The following is a 16,339-nucleotide window of genomic DNA, read 5'->3' as shown; positions in this document are numbered from 1 at the left end:
TTTTTTTTTTAGTTTATGCACCTCTGCAAACATTTTTTTTCGAAATTCTTACTATTTTTTTTTATACATATCGTGTTTGCAAACAATTTATTTTGTCTTTCCAGGCCCTGCAAACAATTTTTTTCAATATTTTTCATCCCCCCCCCCCCCTCCAAAAAAATAATGGTCTGTCCCTAAGGGGCATTATACGTGAATTTGAACGAAATTTTAAAAGGTTTAAATAAGGGATTAAAGAAAAAAAAATTAAACACCACCAGGTTGTCAGGGGACGGTCTGGTGTGCGTCTACCAGTTTTTAACTAAAAAAAAAATAATTTTAAAAACAATAAATCTCCAACATCTCTTTTTTCTGAAAATTTTACTTATCCTTTACGAAAAAACTTTCTTATTCGAACATCCCCCCAAAAAATTACAAAGCACCGTTTAACATAGATATATGAGATAATGAGAGCGTTTTGGGGTTCCTTAAAACGCGAACGAGAAATTTCCATTAAACCACCATCGGGTATATTTCCCCCTTAAGGCGTGTCAGAGTCGTCAGAGCCATTAATCATTAAACTAATGAAAAAAGCTAAATAAGATAAATCACGTTTCTTGAAAAACGTGATATCTTTATCTCTCGATTTCTAAGCAAAATAAAAGATCACATTCGACAGGTGCCGAAAAAGGCACATCCGAGCCTCGCGTAGGAAAGTAGGTGACTTCAAACCATACACCTGAAACAACAAGCTTGTTCGCTTGAACTAACACTACGTGTAAGCTCATCTCAATTGCTAATCCTTAAAATCTTGATATAAAGCGAAATCTCTAAACTGCACTTAAGACGAACGCATCCTAGAAATTTATTCCTCATTTTATCAATGTGTGAGATCGCGTCATTTCAAAATTCCGCGCATCGACTTTTGAAAGTCGAAGTAGTTTTACTGATATTTGTTTTTCGGATAAAGCTTTCATTGTATTTTAGCAAATTTTGTCGGTTACGACAATAGATTTGTCCGTATTTCCGCTTGACAGCCACAAATTGCGGCCGTTTCACATTAACATGCTAAGAGTAATTAAAACGTCGTTTGCTCGCGTTGAGGACACATTTAATTTTGCCGTCGTTGAATAGCATCGAAAAAGTCACCGGAACGTTAATATGAGATACGCTGGCGCTTTCATTCTTTTTGTCCTGTTTTTCTCGGCTTCGTTCACCATGTTCACTGTTGAAGGTAAGTGTGTTAATATTTTTTTCTTTTGCGGCTCATAATAAGGTTGTAGTATAATTGAAAAGTTCATGAATCTAAGCGAATATGTATTTTGTAGGCTTCGAGTAGGTCACAAACCTGCCATACAACAGCGTTTTTTTTCGTCATCATCCAGACAGTAAATTAATTCGAGAATAAATCCTGAGGAGTAATATCAAATTCCTGGTAAGAGGCTTAGAGGGGGTTACAGTGTGATTTAACGCTGATTTTGTCCTCAGGTTCTCTGATAATTTAGTTAAATTTAAACTTTAAAGCCAACAAACCCGTTTTTCATTGCCGTTTCAGAACCGAGCCTTTAACTGAACTTATATACAATGTAAAACAATTTCGCAGTTCTTTTTTATTAGTTTTACTTGTAAAATAAAATAGCCAAAAAGTCCAATAGCTATTGTTTTTTTCATTCAGTTTTCGGCCAATCTACACTATAGCCTTTTAAAAAGTTATTTACAGTACACTGTTTTCTGTAATGACAAACTGTGTATATAGTAAATACACAAATTAAGATTTTTTCATTTATTCCAGGGAAAAAAGCAAATATCTTGCCATTAATTTCCGAGTTGATTTCTTTGTTTATGTTGCATGTTAGTCGTATAATCTCTAGTCATTATCTTGCAATGAATTACAAATAACTTTATTAATTGGCAATGACATTTGCGTAAGTTTTTATTTTTGTTCCCATTAAAAGCGGACAGGACACTTTTGATTTGGGATCCGGTCCGCTTATTTTTTAGAAATTATTCCTAAAAAATGTCACTTAATTAATTCATTTGAGAAAGCGCCAGAGTGTAGAGGACAATCTGAGTAAAGCCACACAGAAAGGTAATGGCATCTCGTAAAAATTACAGAAAAAAAAATCCAAAATATGGCGTTTTACTATACAGTGTACTACCGAAGTTTTGATTGGCTCATTTCAAACAGCACGTCGAAAGACGATGTCAAAAGATGGATGTAGAAATATCGCTATGCACATAACACTGAAAGCGGGTGTAAAAACAGTGTTTCTAACCCAACTTCTTGATGAACGAGTTAGGTCGGTCCTAGCCTGCTCGCAGGGTAGGTTGTTCCGGACACCAGGACGCGGGGATGCTCCGTCTCGTTTGAGGCATTAAATGGCGAATCTTGGTCTCACTCTCAGGGTAGCTGGATAGAACGCCAAAGCTTTTACCAATCAATGTATCTTTAAGGGTTGCATTCGAAGAAATAAGGAAACGCTGTCACAGCGTGAATGGTCTTCATCCAGATCAGGCCTGAAATCTTGAAATTTCTTCATGGATGAAAACAATCGATGTCAAAGTCAAAGAGCTCTTGTTTCTGTTTTAGAATGGTTTCTTTTAGCAGTCAATTACAGCTTAAGCCACCCAGGTTCGGTCTTCTTTAGGAGCTTAATTCAAATTTTCTTACCAGCATTCCCGCCCGTTTAACATGGGAACCTACCTCCGGGTCGGAACGGGGAAATACTTGGCTATTGATCATTTTGTGCAAAACTCGCTTGCGCCCGGTCCATACGCCAAGACCTCGAGTCCAACATTTTCCCGTCCAGCCCTCCCACTCAATCAGGTACAGGATGGTTACAGACCTCATTGTCCGAAAGACGACACTACGGGCCCACCAGGCTTTTAGCACCACTAACGCTGTTATTGTTTTCTTATCATTTAAGCTTCCTGGACCAAAGTGGCAGGATTCAAGTTCATCAGCGGCACCAGCCTGGGCTCCGAAACCACTTACTATGGAGAGTTGGATGACGCCAGGCCCCCTTGTCAACAGAGATGCGATAATCTTAAGCCTTGCAAAGCTATTCGTCTGTACAGCTTTGTCGGTACAGTGTACTGTACTCTGTTTAAAACTATCACTGATTACTCATGCCCCACTGATAGCACTGACTGGAACTGCTTCTTTGCTGACGGGGAGTCGTGGATGAAGAGCAACTGAAAAGGTGAGATATTATGTGTACGCTATGCGTGCCTACATATTTACATTCTCGTTCCCAGCGCCCTTGATGGTTTACAGCATATCGCTTGCAATCAATTACAAAATCAAGTAGCAAGCATCTTAGGGTCTGATTACATGGCGAATTTCAGCCCGGGCTGAAATTTCAACCCTGTTTGCCGGGCTGAGATATCAGCTCGGCTTCCAAAACAAATCTTCTTGAAAAGACGTTTGCGATTACATGAAGAAAGTTTCCTCCCGGGGCGAATTACAGCCTGGGCTGAAATTTCCAGCCCGGATTTTGAAACCGGGCTGAAAATCTCAGCCCGGGCAAACGGGCTGAAAAACCTCAAGTAATCGCGTTCAAATTTCAGCCCGGGCTGAAAGTGAGCTTACGGATGTGCAGTGATGGTTTTCAACGAAAAAAAAATGGCTGCCCCGATAAGTTTTCAGTTTTAAAAAAAATTCAATCCGGGCTGAAATCCGCCATGTAATCGCAACAATATCCCAATGCAACCCGGCAGACCAGGCTGAAATTTGCCATGTTAATGCATAATAAATTAAGGAATATTGTATCAGTAACACAGTTTTACTAACACAGTTTTACTTTTTCCTTTACAGGACATACAAGCCTTGGCTTACATTATATAGATTTGCTTCAAAAATAAAGAATGCTCAAAAGTTGTCATTGCCTGTTTAAGCCTTTTTATTTGACATCTCAAACCCTCCATTAACATTACATTCTACATCTAGAAGATCGGAATCATTCCGTCATATAAACTGAAATAACTGCGAGCCTTGTACTCTGTCAACGCTAATTTTCTTTTGTAGTCTCAAAGTATTTCCTATAGTAATAGCTGAGAGGAATTGTTTAAATCAGCTTCCCGTTTCCTACATTGTCACCTTTGGGACATTGCATAGCACCACGATCAATCCTAAAAGATTGGATTCCTACAATACAGCTACAGAAAACGTTAAACAGTCTACATCTTCAATTGTGCTAAACAAGTTGCTACTCCCAGTCTTTCTTAATGTCAAATGCCCATTCCCATTCAAGATAGATGTTCTTGTCATCACCAGTAAACTTGCTCTTTGATGTGTAGTGGCCACGAGCGAGCATCCCTTTGGGAGCCTCTTCAACTGGTGTTAGGTACTCTTGAGGTTCAGCCTTTGGACCATAGCTTCCCACCATCAAGGAACTCTTGTCAACTGAAACATAACAAGTCATATTAGTTCAGACCGGCTAGTACTAAAAGCTGGAACGCCGGAAGTTTCCGTAACTGAGATGATACCAGAACAAAACGAAAAGAGAAAAGACAATTTCACTTTGATTGTTACAAAAATGAAAATACAATTAAAAGTAACTTTACTATCTTTATTATTTACTACGAACTTGGTGATTTCGACATTGCTGATCCCAGCAGTATGCAAGACGCGTGTCATATATCAACCTTGTAAATGGCCCAGCTCACAACGAGTCTCTCGTAGCTCAGTTGGTTAGAGCGCCCAACCGGTGACTGGGAGGCCATGGGTTCGATTCCCGTCAGGGACTCAAATTTTTCTTTGTCCCATGCTCGTGTCATGTTGAACATCTCATCTTTATATCAAAATCATAAACATTAATAGGCATAAAAAATGCTATGTGCCTTGAGGGAGTTGGACACTGTTGAAATTAATTACTGATGCATAAAGCCTCTTGCCCAAGAACAAATGTCACAATGGTCTATGGGCAGGAAAGGCCTGAACCGAGCAATTTAAGGTCACTACACATCCCAAACGATATCAAGTTTTTACAGTGATTGTTTTGGTTTTACCTCGTATTCCTTTTCTGTAGATTACGTGAAAATAGCGAAGACCAGCCACGATTTCATGGTTAACCTAAATAAAAAGACAACAGTAACAAAGTTTAAGCAACCGCATAAGATTATCACATTGACACTAGACACAATAATAAAGTCTTTTTTCGGGCGGGGTAAATGAGAATTTGAGTGAAATTTTAACAGGTTACTGTTGTTCTCATGACTGTAATTCTAAATTGACCCAACACAATGACAGCCTCTAATGAAAGAGCAAAATTTGTGGTCTTCTATCTTCTCAGTTATTACAGTTTTTCCGCGGAGAAGAAGGGAAAGAGAAGCTAGAAGGATAGAACACGGGTGATCCAAGTGATCGTGATCGCCCCAATCGCCGCAGACGTTAGCGATCGTCTGTGTAATGTTCTCATACAATCTCAAATTAAAGGCTAAATGCAAAGTCAACTTTCCTTTCTTATTTACAATAAACAGATGGGAAACAAAAGCTTAATTATATCACATACCGTCAAGTACTGATGAGTCAGACTGCATTTACCTTAAACGTTATTTTAATTCTATAAGATGTCCCTTCCTTGATAGTGAAAGATTTGTATTTAAAAGCACTCAGATCTCCTGTTAAATGAATGAATGAATGAATGATAAATAAATAAATAAATAAATAAATAATGGAAATTTACAATGGCATATCCACGTAGTGGCTCTTCATTTACTGTTTCCACATCAAATTGGAAAAAAAGAGTTGGTTTTCGTGGAGGGAGGAAAACCGGAGAACCTGGAGAAAAACCCTCGGAGCACATAACGCCGGGTCCGGAAATCGAATCCGGGTCACATTGGTGTGGCGAGCGCTCTCATCACTGCGCCATCCTTGCTCTTTTCTCAGCAGATTCCGGCTATGCCATTGTAGCAATGGAAGTCGGTTTGCAGCAATCGGGTCTAAATTTTTCGGGTTTGAGTTTTCGAGACACCCAGAGGGTCTGAGTTTTTCTGTTGTGAGGGTCTGCGTTTTCAAGAACTAGTGAAAACCACCCTTTATAAAGTTGAACATGCCCGAACAAACATCGAGTAAACAAGGTAAAATTCCAAAGTTGTTGCAACATGGAAAAGGTAAACAAAACGACTAGATTTTGATGATAAGCTGAAGTTCAACGAAATTTTGATACACACCAGTTAGATCGAGCTCGATATCTTCTCGACCTTCGACGACCACCGACATTTTTAGAACCTGCACATTGGGGACGCTAGCATCAGCACCTGAAAAAAAAAAAAAAAAAAATATTCCGACATGAGGTCTTAATGTAAGGAGTAGCAAAAATTATGATTGGACAAAGCTAGCTGTTCAACTTACTTGCGGCGTACAAACTCACAATGTGTACACACACAAGAAAACAGAGCAAGGACATGTTTGCAGCGACGATGTACGTTTGTTGAAGCGAGTTTTGTTGGGGAACTAGCGACTCTACTCCAACACTCCAAGCTAGATCATGACATAAAGAATTAGCTGGATCTTCTTTAATGTGATACACTTGTCTCTGGTTTTACAATCCTTTCTCTTTCTAACTCTCACGGTTTACAGCTACTCAACTCTATTTATTAGTTATTTTACAAGGGATTATCACAGAACTTGCATCAACGTTAATTTTAGCTAAGTTAACACGTCCAGGATAGAATTTCCAGGCTCAGAACCAATGGAAGGTAACGGTGGTTACCTCAGAAAAACCTAAGTAATAATTAAACAAGTTTTGAGTTAACGGATTGGTTATAACGATGAATAGCTAATGAACTTGAAGAGAAGGCAGATTTGGGCTAGGTCGGAACCAAGCGAAGCGCACCAAGTTCTGAACAAAAACAATGAGATCACAGCCCTGCTAACTGAAGCGAAGGGCGTAGGCGACTAAAACAACAGGTGGAAAACTAAAACTAACAAGCGTTCGAAATATTAGCGAGTGACAACTGATATTCCGCATTGGTTCTGGCCATCGGGTAGTACGACATTATTTACTGGAAATCCTATTTACAACAGATATCCATTATAGTTAAAAGTCTTTATAGAGGTTTACATCAAGTTTACTAATGCGCTAAAAACAACAGGTGGCTTAACCATAGCAGGTGGCCACAAGCCCTAACTAAGATACCAGCTTTTATTTTTACCAACAAATAACCCTCAAAAATCGTAAGATGATATTCCAAAACAATAAATTATATTTCCCAAACAAAATCCCCGATACCATAATAAGTTAAACAAGATAATATTAAAATATTTATAACGTTTCATTGCTGGAAACATGTGTCCATAATTGTTTCCTTTTTTTGCCTTCTATGTCGCGCAGAAACAAGAAATGTTTCTTTCGTGTATAACAGAAGTAAATTTTGCTTCTAGGGAACAAAATTACGCTGGAAACAATGCTTCCTGTGTGGCAAAACTGGGAAACATTGGGTAAATAAGCGCCCGCTACGGGTGTTTCTGGAAACATGTTTTCTCGTTTTAACTAAGGAGCAGGAGTTCAGTCGACAAATTATAACGACGTGACTGTGAACAAAGTACACAGAGCAGGAGTTTTTCGTGCATTTTAAACGACCATTTAAATTAAATCATTTTTTTTTGACAGATTGAAAAACAAAGTGAGTATTACTAACCCTATAAAGGGCATCTCATTAAGGAAATTAAACAGTTTTAATTATTAATCGATGAAAATTTCTCGGACTAACAAAATAAGTTCTTAACTGATCAAAATTTTTCGACCGCTAAAAATATTTCTCCGCTGACTTTAAATTATTAAGTGTTCAATTTTTTTTCGAGTTACAGCCGAAAATAATGGCCCGTAGTCAGGTCAATCTTTCAGAATCTTTAGTAGTCAAAAAATAATTTGATCAGTCAAGATCTGCAGTCGACGGAGAAATATCTTTAGCGATCCAGAATTGAGAACGTGGTAATAATCAACTAATAAGCTAGTTTTCATCGGTTAAAAATTAAAACAGTTGAAAATTCGGAATGAAATGCCCTTAGGGTTAGAGAAACTCCTTCTCCTAGCAAAAATGTTCCGTAACAAAACAAACATTGTGTTACCGCAGTGTGGGAAATGAAAATAATCACTTGCTGCTTAAGGGAAGCTTTTACATATAGACTAAAATGAATTTTTCCTGAGGTAGAAAACATTTCTTTGCCTTGGTACATTTACTGCTAAATTACAGAGTCTACAAATGCAAAATTGGGTAGTTTGAAGGTGGGAAAAAATAAAAAATAAAAGATTTCATCCAAACAAATGAGACTTATGTTCATGGGATATAATAGTTGACTTTTACTTCAAATATCAGAGAAATCGGTTAAGTAATAGTAATTGGACTGAGTGGAGTACAATTCAGAAAGTAATTGGGCGAGTAATTTGAAAATCGGCAGAGCGCGTAGCGCGAGGCCGATTTGAAATTACGAGCACGATTATTCTCTGAATTGTACGACACGAGGTCCAATTACTAATTAATCGTATCAATAACAAAATTCGAGGTTAGGAAGTCTTGGAGAACCTTTTTTGTGTGAGAAAGTCAAAGGTAAAGTCAATTGGTTTTCCAAAAAGCAGGAAAACAGCAAAAAAGAACCCATTCAAATGCGCATGATTGACGTGCGAATGGCGTAGGTGTCCAATTACAGGTATCCAATGTGAAGTTGCTCAAATTGGACACCTGTAATTGGACACCCACGTGATCGCGCGCCGATTACGCGACAAATAGGCGCGCGCAGAACCAATCAAAATCGAGAATTTTGTTATAGATACGATTAGGTCCGAAATTTGCCTTGTCCTTTCTCTTTCTCTCCGGTTAAATCTCCCTTTGTAGCCTGCGAACAGGCTCCCGAGAGGGGTTTTTCTCTGACGTCACTGACACCGGAAACCGCGCAAGAAAACCCTCTGGCACCCAGAGTACTCCCTTTGTTGAAAACTACCCAATCAAATTATGTGTCCCCAGAGCCACTTGTTTCCCCTGCACAGATTACAGTGGAATCCCGGTATAACGATCTTCGATTTAACGATATTTCCGATATAACTGATAATACTTTGCTGTAGTCCTGGCAAAAGTAAAGCTTGTTGTGGACTGTTCTGCTTCCTTGGTAGTAACGGTTCGCTTGGTGTTGTGGACTGATATACACGTTTACTTGCCCTTGTGGGCCTATCGGATTGGAAAACGGCTCGCTTCCTAACTATAACCCCCGGGCTCCTTTTTATTTAATTCCTTGCAATACTGCCATCAACGTCCGGCCAATCGGAGTCATGGGGATGAGGCTTGTTGTTGTTGTTGGCTTTGCCAGCTAAGTAGGGCAAGCGGCTTTGGGGATGAGAATGTGGCTTGAGTTTACATTCTCGTTCCCAGCGCCCTTGATGGTGTACAGCTAATCGTTTTAAACAGCAATCAATTACAAAACCAAGTAGTAAACTTCTTTTTTTAATCTGCAATAAAGGCTTCTCGTATACAGGTAACTGATATGCTAACACAAGTTTTACTTTCTCCTTCACAGGGCATACGAGACCTGGTTATATCAATCATCTGCTTAAAAAATAAAGATTGCTCAGAATTTGTCATTGCCTGTTTATGTAAAGCTTTTTTCTTTGACATCTACATCCCTGCATTAACGTGATGCACATTTAATTCCCTAAATTGCTACATCTATTATAAGATCGTCATCGTTAATCCATCATACAAACTGCAAGAATAAAGTAACTGTGAGCATTTTTTTTCTTTAGCACAAATTCTCCCTTGTAGTCTCAATGTTTTCTTATAGTAATAGTAGGGAGAATTTGTTTAAATATCAAAACAGTTATCCGTTTTGTGATTATCTCTTAAAAGTATGCTTGATAACATATTGACATTATGGGTCAGGAAAAAATTGATTTTGCATCAATTATATAAATAGTAATTGAGAAAGTGTTCTCACATTCGCTCCCTTCAGTTCAACAAAGGAACGAAGAGCAGAAGGGTAGGTTATGGTTATTCCAATAGCTAGTGGTTTCGTAAACTCGCAGCGTTTCAAAGAGGGAAAAAGTTGCCTGGGTCTTCTGTCTCTTTTGAATCTTAAGGCTTTCTTTTTTGCCATTATCAACTACAATGAGAGTAAAATATCAGCCGACTAGTAACATTATGACATTTGCAATCTTTTTTACGTTATTTCTTTCTGAACCTAACGATCGTTACACTATAAAAGAATTTCATTCTTAACCTAAATAATTACCTCACTACAGAAAAATTTGGATAACACTTTTTTAACAACGCATATATCAACATTATAGACATCAAGGATAATTTTTTAAAAAGCACCCGTTCACTTTAGTCAAGATTTGCTATGCACATGAAATTCACAAGATCAGACAAACCGGACGGTAAACCTAAGCGTCAATTTCCTTGGGAATAACCATAGATGGTACCCCCGATCCTCAATTAACAACACGATAAAGCAGGTTGCGCTAATCCTCTAGGGGAACATTTCTAAACAGATATCCCATTGACTCTCCATTGTTAATACGGCGGATGGATTCAGCCAGCAGTGAGCTGATATCCACTGTCCTGATCTTACTGCAGCGAGACATCTTAGTGTCATGAGAAACAGTGTTGGTGACCACGACCTAATAAGGAAAAGGAACAAAAAACAATGGGTAACTCGTAAACTTTGTTTATTCAATCATTCGATACTTTATCCCTCTTTTCATTTCCAGAGCCAACTTCTAAGTAAAGAAATTCAGTTCTAACTCTTACATGTAATTCTGTGGATAAAACCTTAGTGTGTGACCATTCAAATGAAAGCTATCCGCAGAGTTGGAAACTAAAATTTCAGAGCACTCGCAATCTGGGCGAGTGACCTTCAAATTGCACTCGCCCAGATCAGTTTTCACTCGCTCAGTCTCCACCATTAAAAAAGGAAAATTTAGCCTCCCTCACCCCACGAATAATAAAATGTACAACTTAAATTTTTAAGCACGTTTGATACTCACCGTGCCACCGTAGTGGTCGATCACGATACAGACTGCAATCTAAGCCTATTTCTTAAAGAAAAGTCGCCGAAAATAGACCTTACTCCACAATAAAAACGCGAGCACACTTCCATCAAAAGTTGAATCGGTTTAATCTGATATGTATTCCCAAATAGCTGTAGTTTGCAAGCAAATAGCTTTGATGGAGATTTCAAAATGTTGGTAAGCCATTGGCTTATGGACAGTGTAGATTATTTTAAAGTGGAAAGTAAAAGTTCCGCTTATTTTGAATAATTTATTGAAAATCGTACTCGTCAAACCAGGCGAGTGATCTGTGATTGGTAATCGCCCGACAGTTTTCCCACTCGCCTGGGCGAGTGAGCAAGCGCTAATTTCTAACCCTGTTAATCGAACAGTACTGTATGTACTTTCGACAATGTGATACTGTATTTTTATTATGTTGTACAGGGTCGTTCTTATTTTAGTGTCTGTGGATGAAACCGTAGTAACATTTGTAATGTGTATGTTTATAACAGTATTGCACCTCATCAATAACTGATTCCTCAATCAGTTCTGGAGCATCAGCGGACAGTAGACCATGAGTCACCATCACCAAAATCTTATATGCCCCACGATCTTTTAGAAGCTTGGCAGCAGTCACAAATGATTCAGCGTCATCTATCATGTCATCCTGCAAGCAATAACAGTCAAGAAACCAAATTATTTTGGCAAGTATCACAAGCATGCAGCCGTCTTCGCATACATCAAGGGCCTATGACACTAGTCAGTAATAATTAACATTTACAATTATATTAAACAGTAGAACTTTAGTGAAAATCAATAACACCAAGAAAACAAAACAGTCACAAGGTAATGCAATCCACCTATCACACAAAAGTTTTGTTATCAACATCAAACCTTAACGCGTAAAAGACACCTCCAATAAAAGGGATCTTTCAAAGTTGTCAGTTTACTCATAGTAAAGGACAAAATATATTCCTATTGAAAGTCTTTTTTTGCTGCAGTGAGTGAAATAGAGGATATAATAGAAGATTTAACAGAACTACCACAATATATATGAGTACAGGCTGTAGATACATGTATGCAGGCTCATTCATATGCAGTTGATTATGACACTCACAATAATGATGGCAATCTTGCCGCCTACATCACCCACAACATTAATTGGCGGTTTAGCTTTTGGCAGAAATCCTGTGAAGGAGGAAGGAGAGGAGAAATAAGATAGGATAGTCACATATACTTGTACCACCATTTCTTTGCACAAAAACATGGGGGGGCCACATTGGTGTGAGGCAAGTGCTCTCCCCACTGCCCCATCCTTGCTCCCCCCATTTTTCAGTAATTATTCTCCAGCATTCTCTGGGAGTAGATGTCTTCTAAAGAAGAAAAACACAATGACCCCCCCTTCCCCCTGGGCTCAAACATGGAACCCGCAATCATGAGTCCAGCACACTACACTGTAACATTACCCCACTCTGCATCTGTACATTCCCTATTGACAAAGTATTGGTATTGAAAGAGAATTGAGATTTTGATCAATGTTCAAACAGAGATTGAAAAGAGGTTGATACCTGGTAGGTCCATGCTATTTATACTGATAGACGCAAATCGTCGTGACTCGGCTAATGCAGGAGGTGGTGATTGACGGCCATCAAGTCGCTCACTTTCAGGCTCCTTTTGTTCACCATGGATCACAGCCAATCCAAGCCGCAAACGCTCAGCAAAAGATGTGGCCCTTAAATACCATAATTCCTGAAGTCAGACTGGTTTATTTATCGGCAAACTGCATATCAGGCAATGTCAAAAAGGAAATAAGCTTGTTTCACCCTTACAAGTTGCTTTAAACTATTTGTTTGCCATTTTGTTTTAAACTTGAAAATAATGCCTATTCTCACTGATTTTAATAATGTTATTAATGGTGGTTGCCACTCACAGGTTTGTCATGGTTACCTTTCGCGCTTGCTGGCGGCTCCCACATAGACTCAGGCACCATCCTCACACTCATCTATTGGCGATGAGTTTAACATGTACTACCTGGTAATTTTTTATAGGGGCAAGAATTATTCCTTTAATTACTGATTACCACTGAATAGTTTTCCTTGACAGTACCTTATAGCTGACCCTGGGTTCCTTGCGACTATAACAGCATTTCTGTAGTCAGCAACCTTGAAATTAAAAGGAAAAAGAAAACAGAAAAACAATATTGATTAACCAATGAATGATGTAACTTTAAACTTAAGGTTTCTTCATACACACTGTTAAGAAATAAAAGTTTTGATTCGTGCACCTTCCACTTAGTATTATTATGAAATGGGCATCATTTCTTTGAAAGAACACTGAGCTACTAACAATACCTTTTCTGTGATGTATTGTACAAGAAATGGCGAAGCCCGCAGATTGTCAACTGGTGCATCATAGAATCCCTGAATCTCCTTGGAATGAAGATCAACTGTTATGATATTCGTAAGTCCTGTGGAAAAAAGAGGTTACAAAATCACTTGTAATAAATTATTATTGACCAACAGGTGAATAATAGTAGTCATCACACCACTATGGCCCTGCAGCCCTACAAAAAAAAAAACACATTACCACAAGTTAATGTATTTACAACAGGTATCAAATTCAACATTTACAAAGATGTTGCACAAATTTCTAATCAAATCAAGCTCAAAAAGGTAGTTCGATAAAACTCTTATTTTTAGGGTTAGGATGGACTGGATGTTGGAGGTCTGTGGCTTTTGTTCATTTGGTGCACAGGTAAAGCTTCACTCAGCCCATATGTAAAAATACTTTCCTGTGTGAATTTTCGATGCAGTATAGTGGAGGGGGACAGGGGGAACTGAACCTCCTGCCTCCTGTACCTTTTACTCCTGCTTCCCATGCATTTTAATCCCACCTCCAGCACCTTCCTATAGTGCATGTTTCCCTCCTGTTAGTCCTACATCAATTGCAAAATATTATAAAATGTTGCAAATTTTTTCCAGGTTCCCCACCACTTTAGGAATCCTGCTTCCCACCCTCTCTCAGGCTCTTCCCACCCCTTTTCTCCAGGCTCCTGCCCTCCTGTCCCCCACCACTCACATCTATGCCAACTCTCCCGGATTATCCGGGAGTCTCCCGAATACAGGCCGAATCTCCCGGTCTCTCGTACGGGTCGTCAAATCTCCCGGATACGAAGGAAAGTTCTTAAAAATGCGTGTTTTCACGTTTATTTTGGCCAAATCTGGGAGAAAATTTTAAAATATTTCACGCATTTTTGTGGATCACTCGGCGAAGCTCTATCTCTTGTGCCGTTTTGGGCGTTGAGAAGAGGTATCTTCTCGCAAAATTGGTGGTCTCCCGGATCTCGATTTTTTTAGGTTGGCATCTCTGCACTCAATAAGTGCAGATTATGGGTGTGATGCAAGGTCCTAGAAAAAGGTGTATGTTGTAGTTTAAAATACAGTTAACAGGGCTTGAGACTAACTTTTGAACTCACTGATTTACTGGCTAGTGACCTGTCATATTTTACTAGCCAAAAGTAATTTTTCACTAGTCAGGTATATTGATTTCTATCAAGAACAGTTGACTTTTCTGAGTTTTTCACTAGCCAAATGGCTAGTAGGAATGCTAAACCTGGTAGCCAAAACCTAAATTTTAGTAGCCTTTGGCTAGTTGGCTACCGTTAGTCTCGTTAGTCTCGAGCCCTGGTTAAGGTCAAAATCATTTCAAATAAGTATGATTTGCATTTCTTTTTTTGTTTAAGGGTTATGGTATTAATAAATCTGGAGCAAAGAAAAACGCAAATCGAACTAGTTCAAATCAGTTTGACTTAAAATTCACTTTAAACTACAACACACAGTACAGTGTGTACTTCAACTATTGCTATTGCATGACCCTGACTGTAGCGTAAAATACCTGCTCTGCCCATAAGAGATGCTACTAGCTTTGAAGGAATGGACCCTCTCTTGTTCATTTTGGCTTGCTTGGAATACGGCAAGTATGGAATAACACCTGAAAAACATATTCAATAAGACACTCCTTTCTCGCCCAAGTGACACTTAAAACATTCTACTGTGTGATAAATTTGAGCTGTATGGCCTTACCGATGATTCTTCTTGCACAGGATGTTTTGCAGGCATAAGCCACAATAAACAATTCCATCAGGGCGTCATTAACATCAAGACTCTCCCTAGAAAGGAAATACATAACTTTAATATTGATCAGTTTGAGTTGTGGTTGTCTTATTCAGAAGTGTGTAAACTTTGAGTAGATCTATGCAGACAGTTTACTGTTAGTCTGAACATACATGTTGTTATCCTTGCATTCTTCAGTGAGACATTTTATACTGTTATCTCAATAAAATATTTAAGTTTTGATTATAATTACATATACCTTACATTATTTTCTTGACCTTCTCTGAGTGCTAGTTTTGACCTGCAAGACCTTATAAGGCTCCAACTTAAGCAAATGAAACTTTTTTTTGTTGGAACAACTTTTTCACCACTAATAATCTGATAATAATAAGTTCTTCAATGAAAGTTTGGATGTGCAATCACTTACAAGTGCAATTCCAAACAACATTATATATGGGTGACCCTATTTGCTGGAATGGAATGATGGCATGTCACTAGTTTGTTTGTGGTAAGCTTCACCCCAGTTGGCTTGCGGTTAAAGCTTTCAATTTGGTTTGCTTTTATTTGTTGGTTAGGGCAATATACTATCGCTGTTCCGCCAAATAGGGTCACCCTTATATATCAGTTTCTCTCACCCTAGTCCAGACTGTATAATATACACATCTCTGCCACGCACTGAGATTCCTATCCTCACTTTAGTTTCTAAATAGGATAGACACAAATAGCTCATCAAATAGCCCATTAGTTTTACAGTCAAACCTCTCCATAAGAAGTAACTATTTTATTCTTTGGGAGGGAATTTTCATTTTCACCTTGGTTTTGAAATTTTCCCACCATGCATTGGGCCAGCTCAATTCCAAGTTTCCTGTGGAGGAACAAATTGATAACATAATCAGTTTCGATGAAAATGGGCATTTGTTACCACAATACGGTGACATAATTAAAATAATCCAGAGCATCTATAACACAACACTGAATTGAGCATGTCCGAGAGAAAAGTGAAGTTTGTAGCATATGCTTGCCTTACCTTGCAATCTTCTCTGACAAGTCTTTATTTGAATTTAGTGCAAACACAATTAATCCGCTTTGACTGGGATTCATCTTCCTTCTGCATGAAGAATATGTCAAGCACTAACTCTACTCTTGTTTATCGTTGAGTTAAATGAAGAAACATAAACTAGCTACAAAAATAATAAGAAGAACTAAACATATCCTTAGCACATGCGACCACATACGAAACCTTCCCGCCACCCTGAGAAACCAAGC

At 38.5% G+C, this 16,339-nt stretch overlaps 3 protein-coding genes across 3 annotated transcripts; 1 reads left to right on the top strand and 2 right to left on the bottom strand.

The window, feature by feature from the left end:
- The first annotated feature begins 1,052 nt into the window (after positions 1-1,052).
- LOC144631976 (uncharacterized) lies at positions 1,053-4,305 on the top strand. Its single transcript, XM_078490566.1, has 3 exons — positions 1,053-1,210; positions 2,904-3,179; positions 3,794-4,305. The coding sequence occupies exons 1-2, from the start codon at positions 1,138-1,140 to the stop codon at positions 3,173-3,175; spliced, it is 345 nt and encodes a 114-aa protein (XP_078346692.1). The 5' UTR covers positions 1,053-1,137; the 3' UTR covers positions 3,176-3,179; positions 3,794-4,305.
- On the bottom strand, positions 3,847-6,443 carry LOC144631975 (rho GDP-dissociation inhibitor 1-like). The gene is made up of 5 exons (XM_078490565.1): positions 6,332-6,443; positions 6,151-6,237; positions 5,522-5,598; positions 4,987-5,050; positions 3,847-4,381 (listed from the first exon to the last, which is right to left on the bottom strand). The coding sequence occupies exons 1-5, from the start codon at positions 6,384-6,386 to the stop codon at positions 4,185-4,187; spliced, it is 480 nt and encodes a 159-aa protein (XP_078346691.1). The 5' UTR covers positions 6,387-6,443; the 3' UTR covers positions 3,847-4,184.
- A 2,958-nt stretch (positions 6,444-9,401) lies between these two features.
- Positions 9,402-16,312, bottom strand: LOC144633593 (phosphoribosyl pyrophosphate synthase-associated protein 2-like). Its single transcript, XM_078492437.1, has 11 exons — positions 16,101-16,312; positions 15,886-15,938; positions 15,709-15,775; positions 15,044-15,129; positions 14,856-14,951; positions 13,313-13,428; positions 13,068-13,123; positions 12,530-12,693; positions 12,079-12,149; positions 11,482-11,628; positions 9,402-10,592 (listed from the first exon to the last, which is right to left on the bottom strand). The coding sequence occupies exons 1-11, from the start codon at positions 16,172-16,174 to the stop codon at positions 10,434-10,436; spliced, it is 1,089 nt and encodes a 362-aa protein (XP_078348563.1). The 5' UTR covers positions 16,175-16,312; the 3' UTR covers positions 9,402-10,433.
- Positions 16,313-16,339: the final 27 nt, after the last annotated feature.

Source organism: Oculina patagonica, chromosome 12 (assembly GCF_052425735.1).
Source record: "Oculina patagonica isolate OP01 chromosome 12, crgOcupat, whole genome shotgun sequence".
NCBI classification, from domain to species: domain Eukaryota; kingdom Metazoa; phylum Cnidaria; class Anthozoa; order Scleractinia; family Oculinidae; genus Oculina; species Oculina patagonica.
This window is presented reverse-complemented; position numbering and strand designations above follow the sequence as displayed.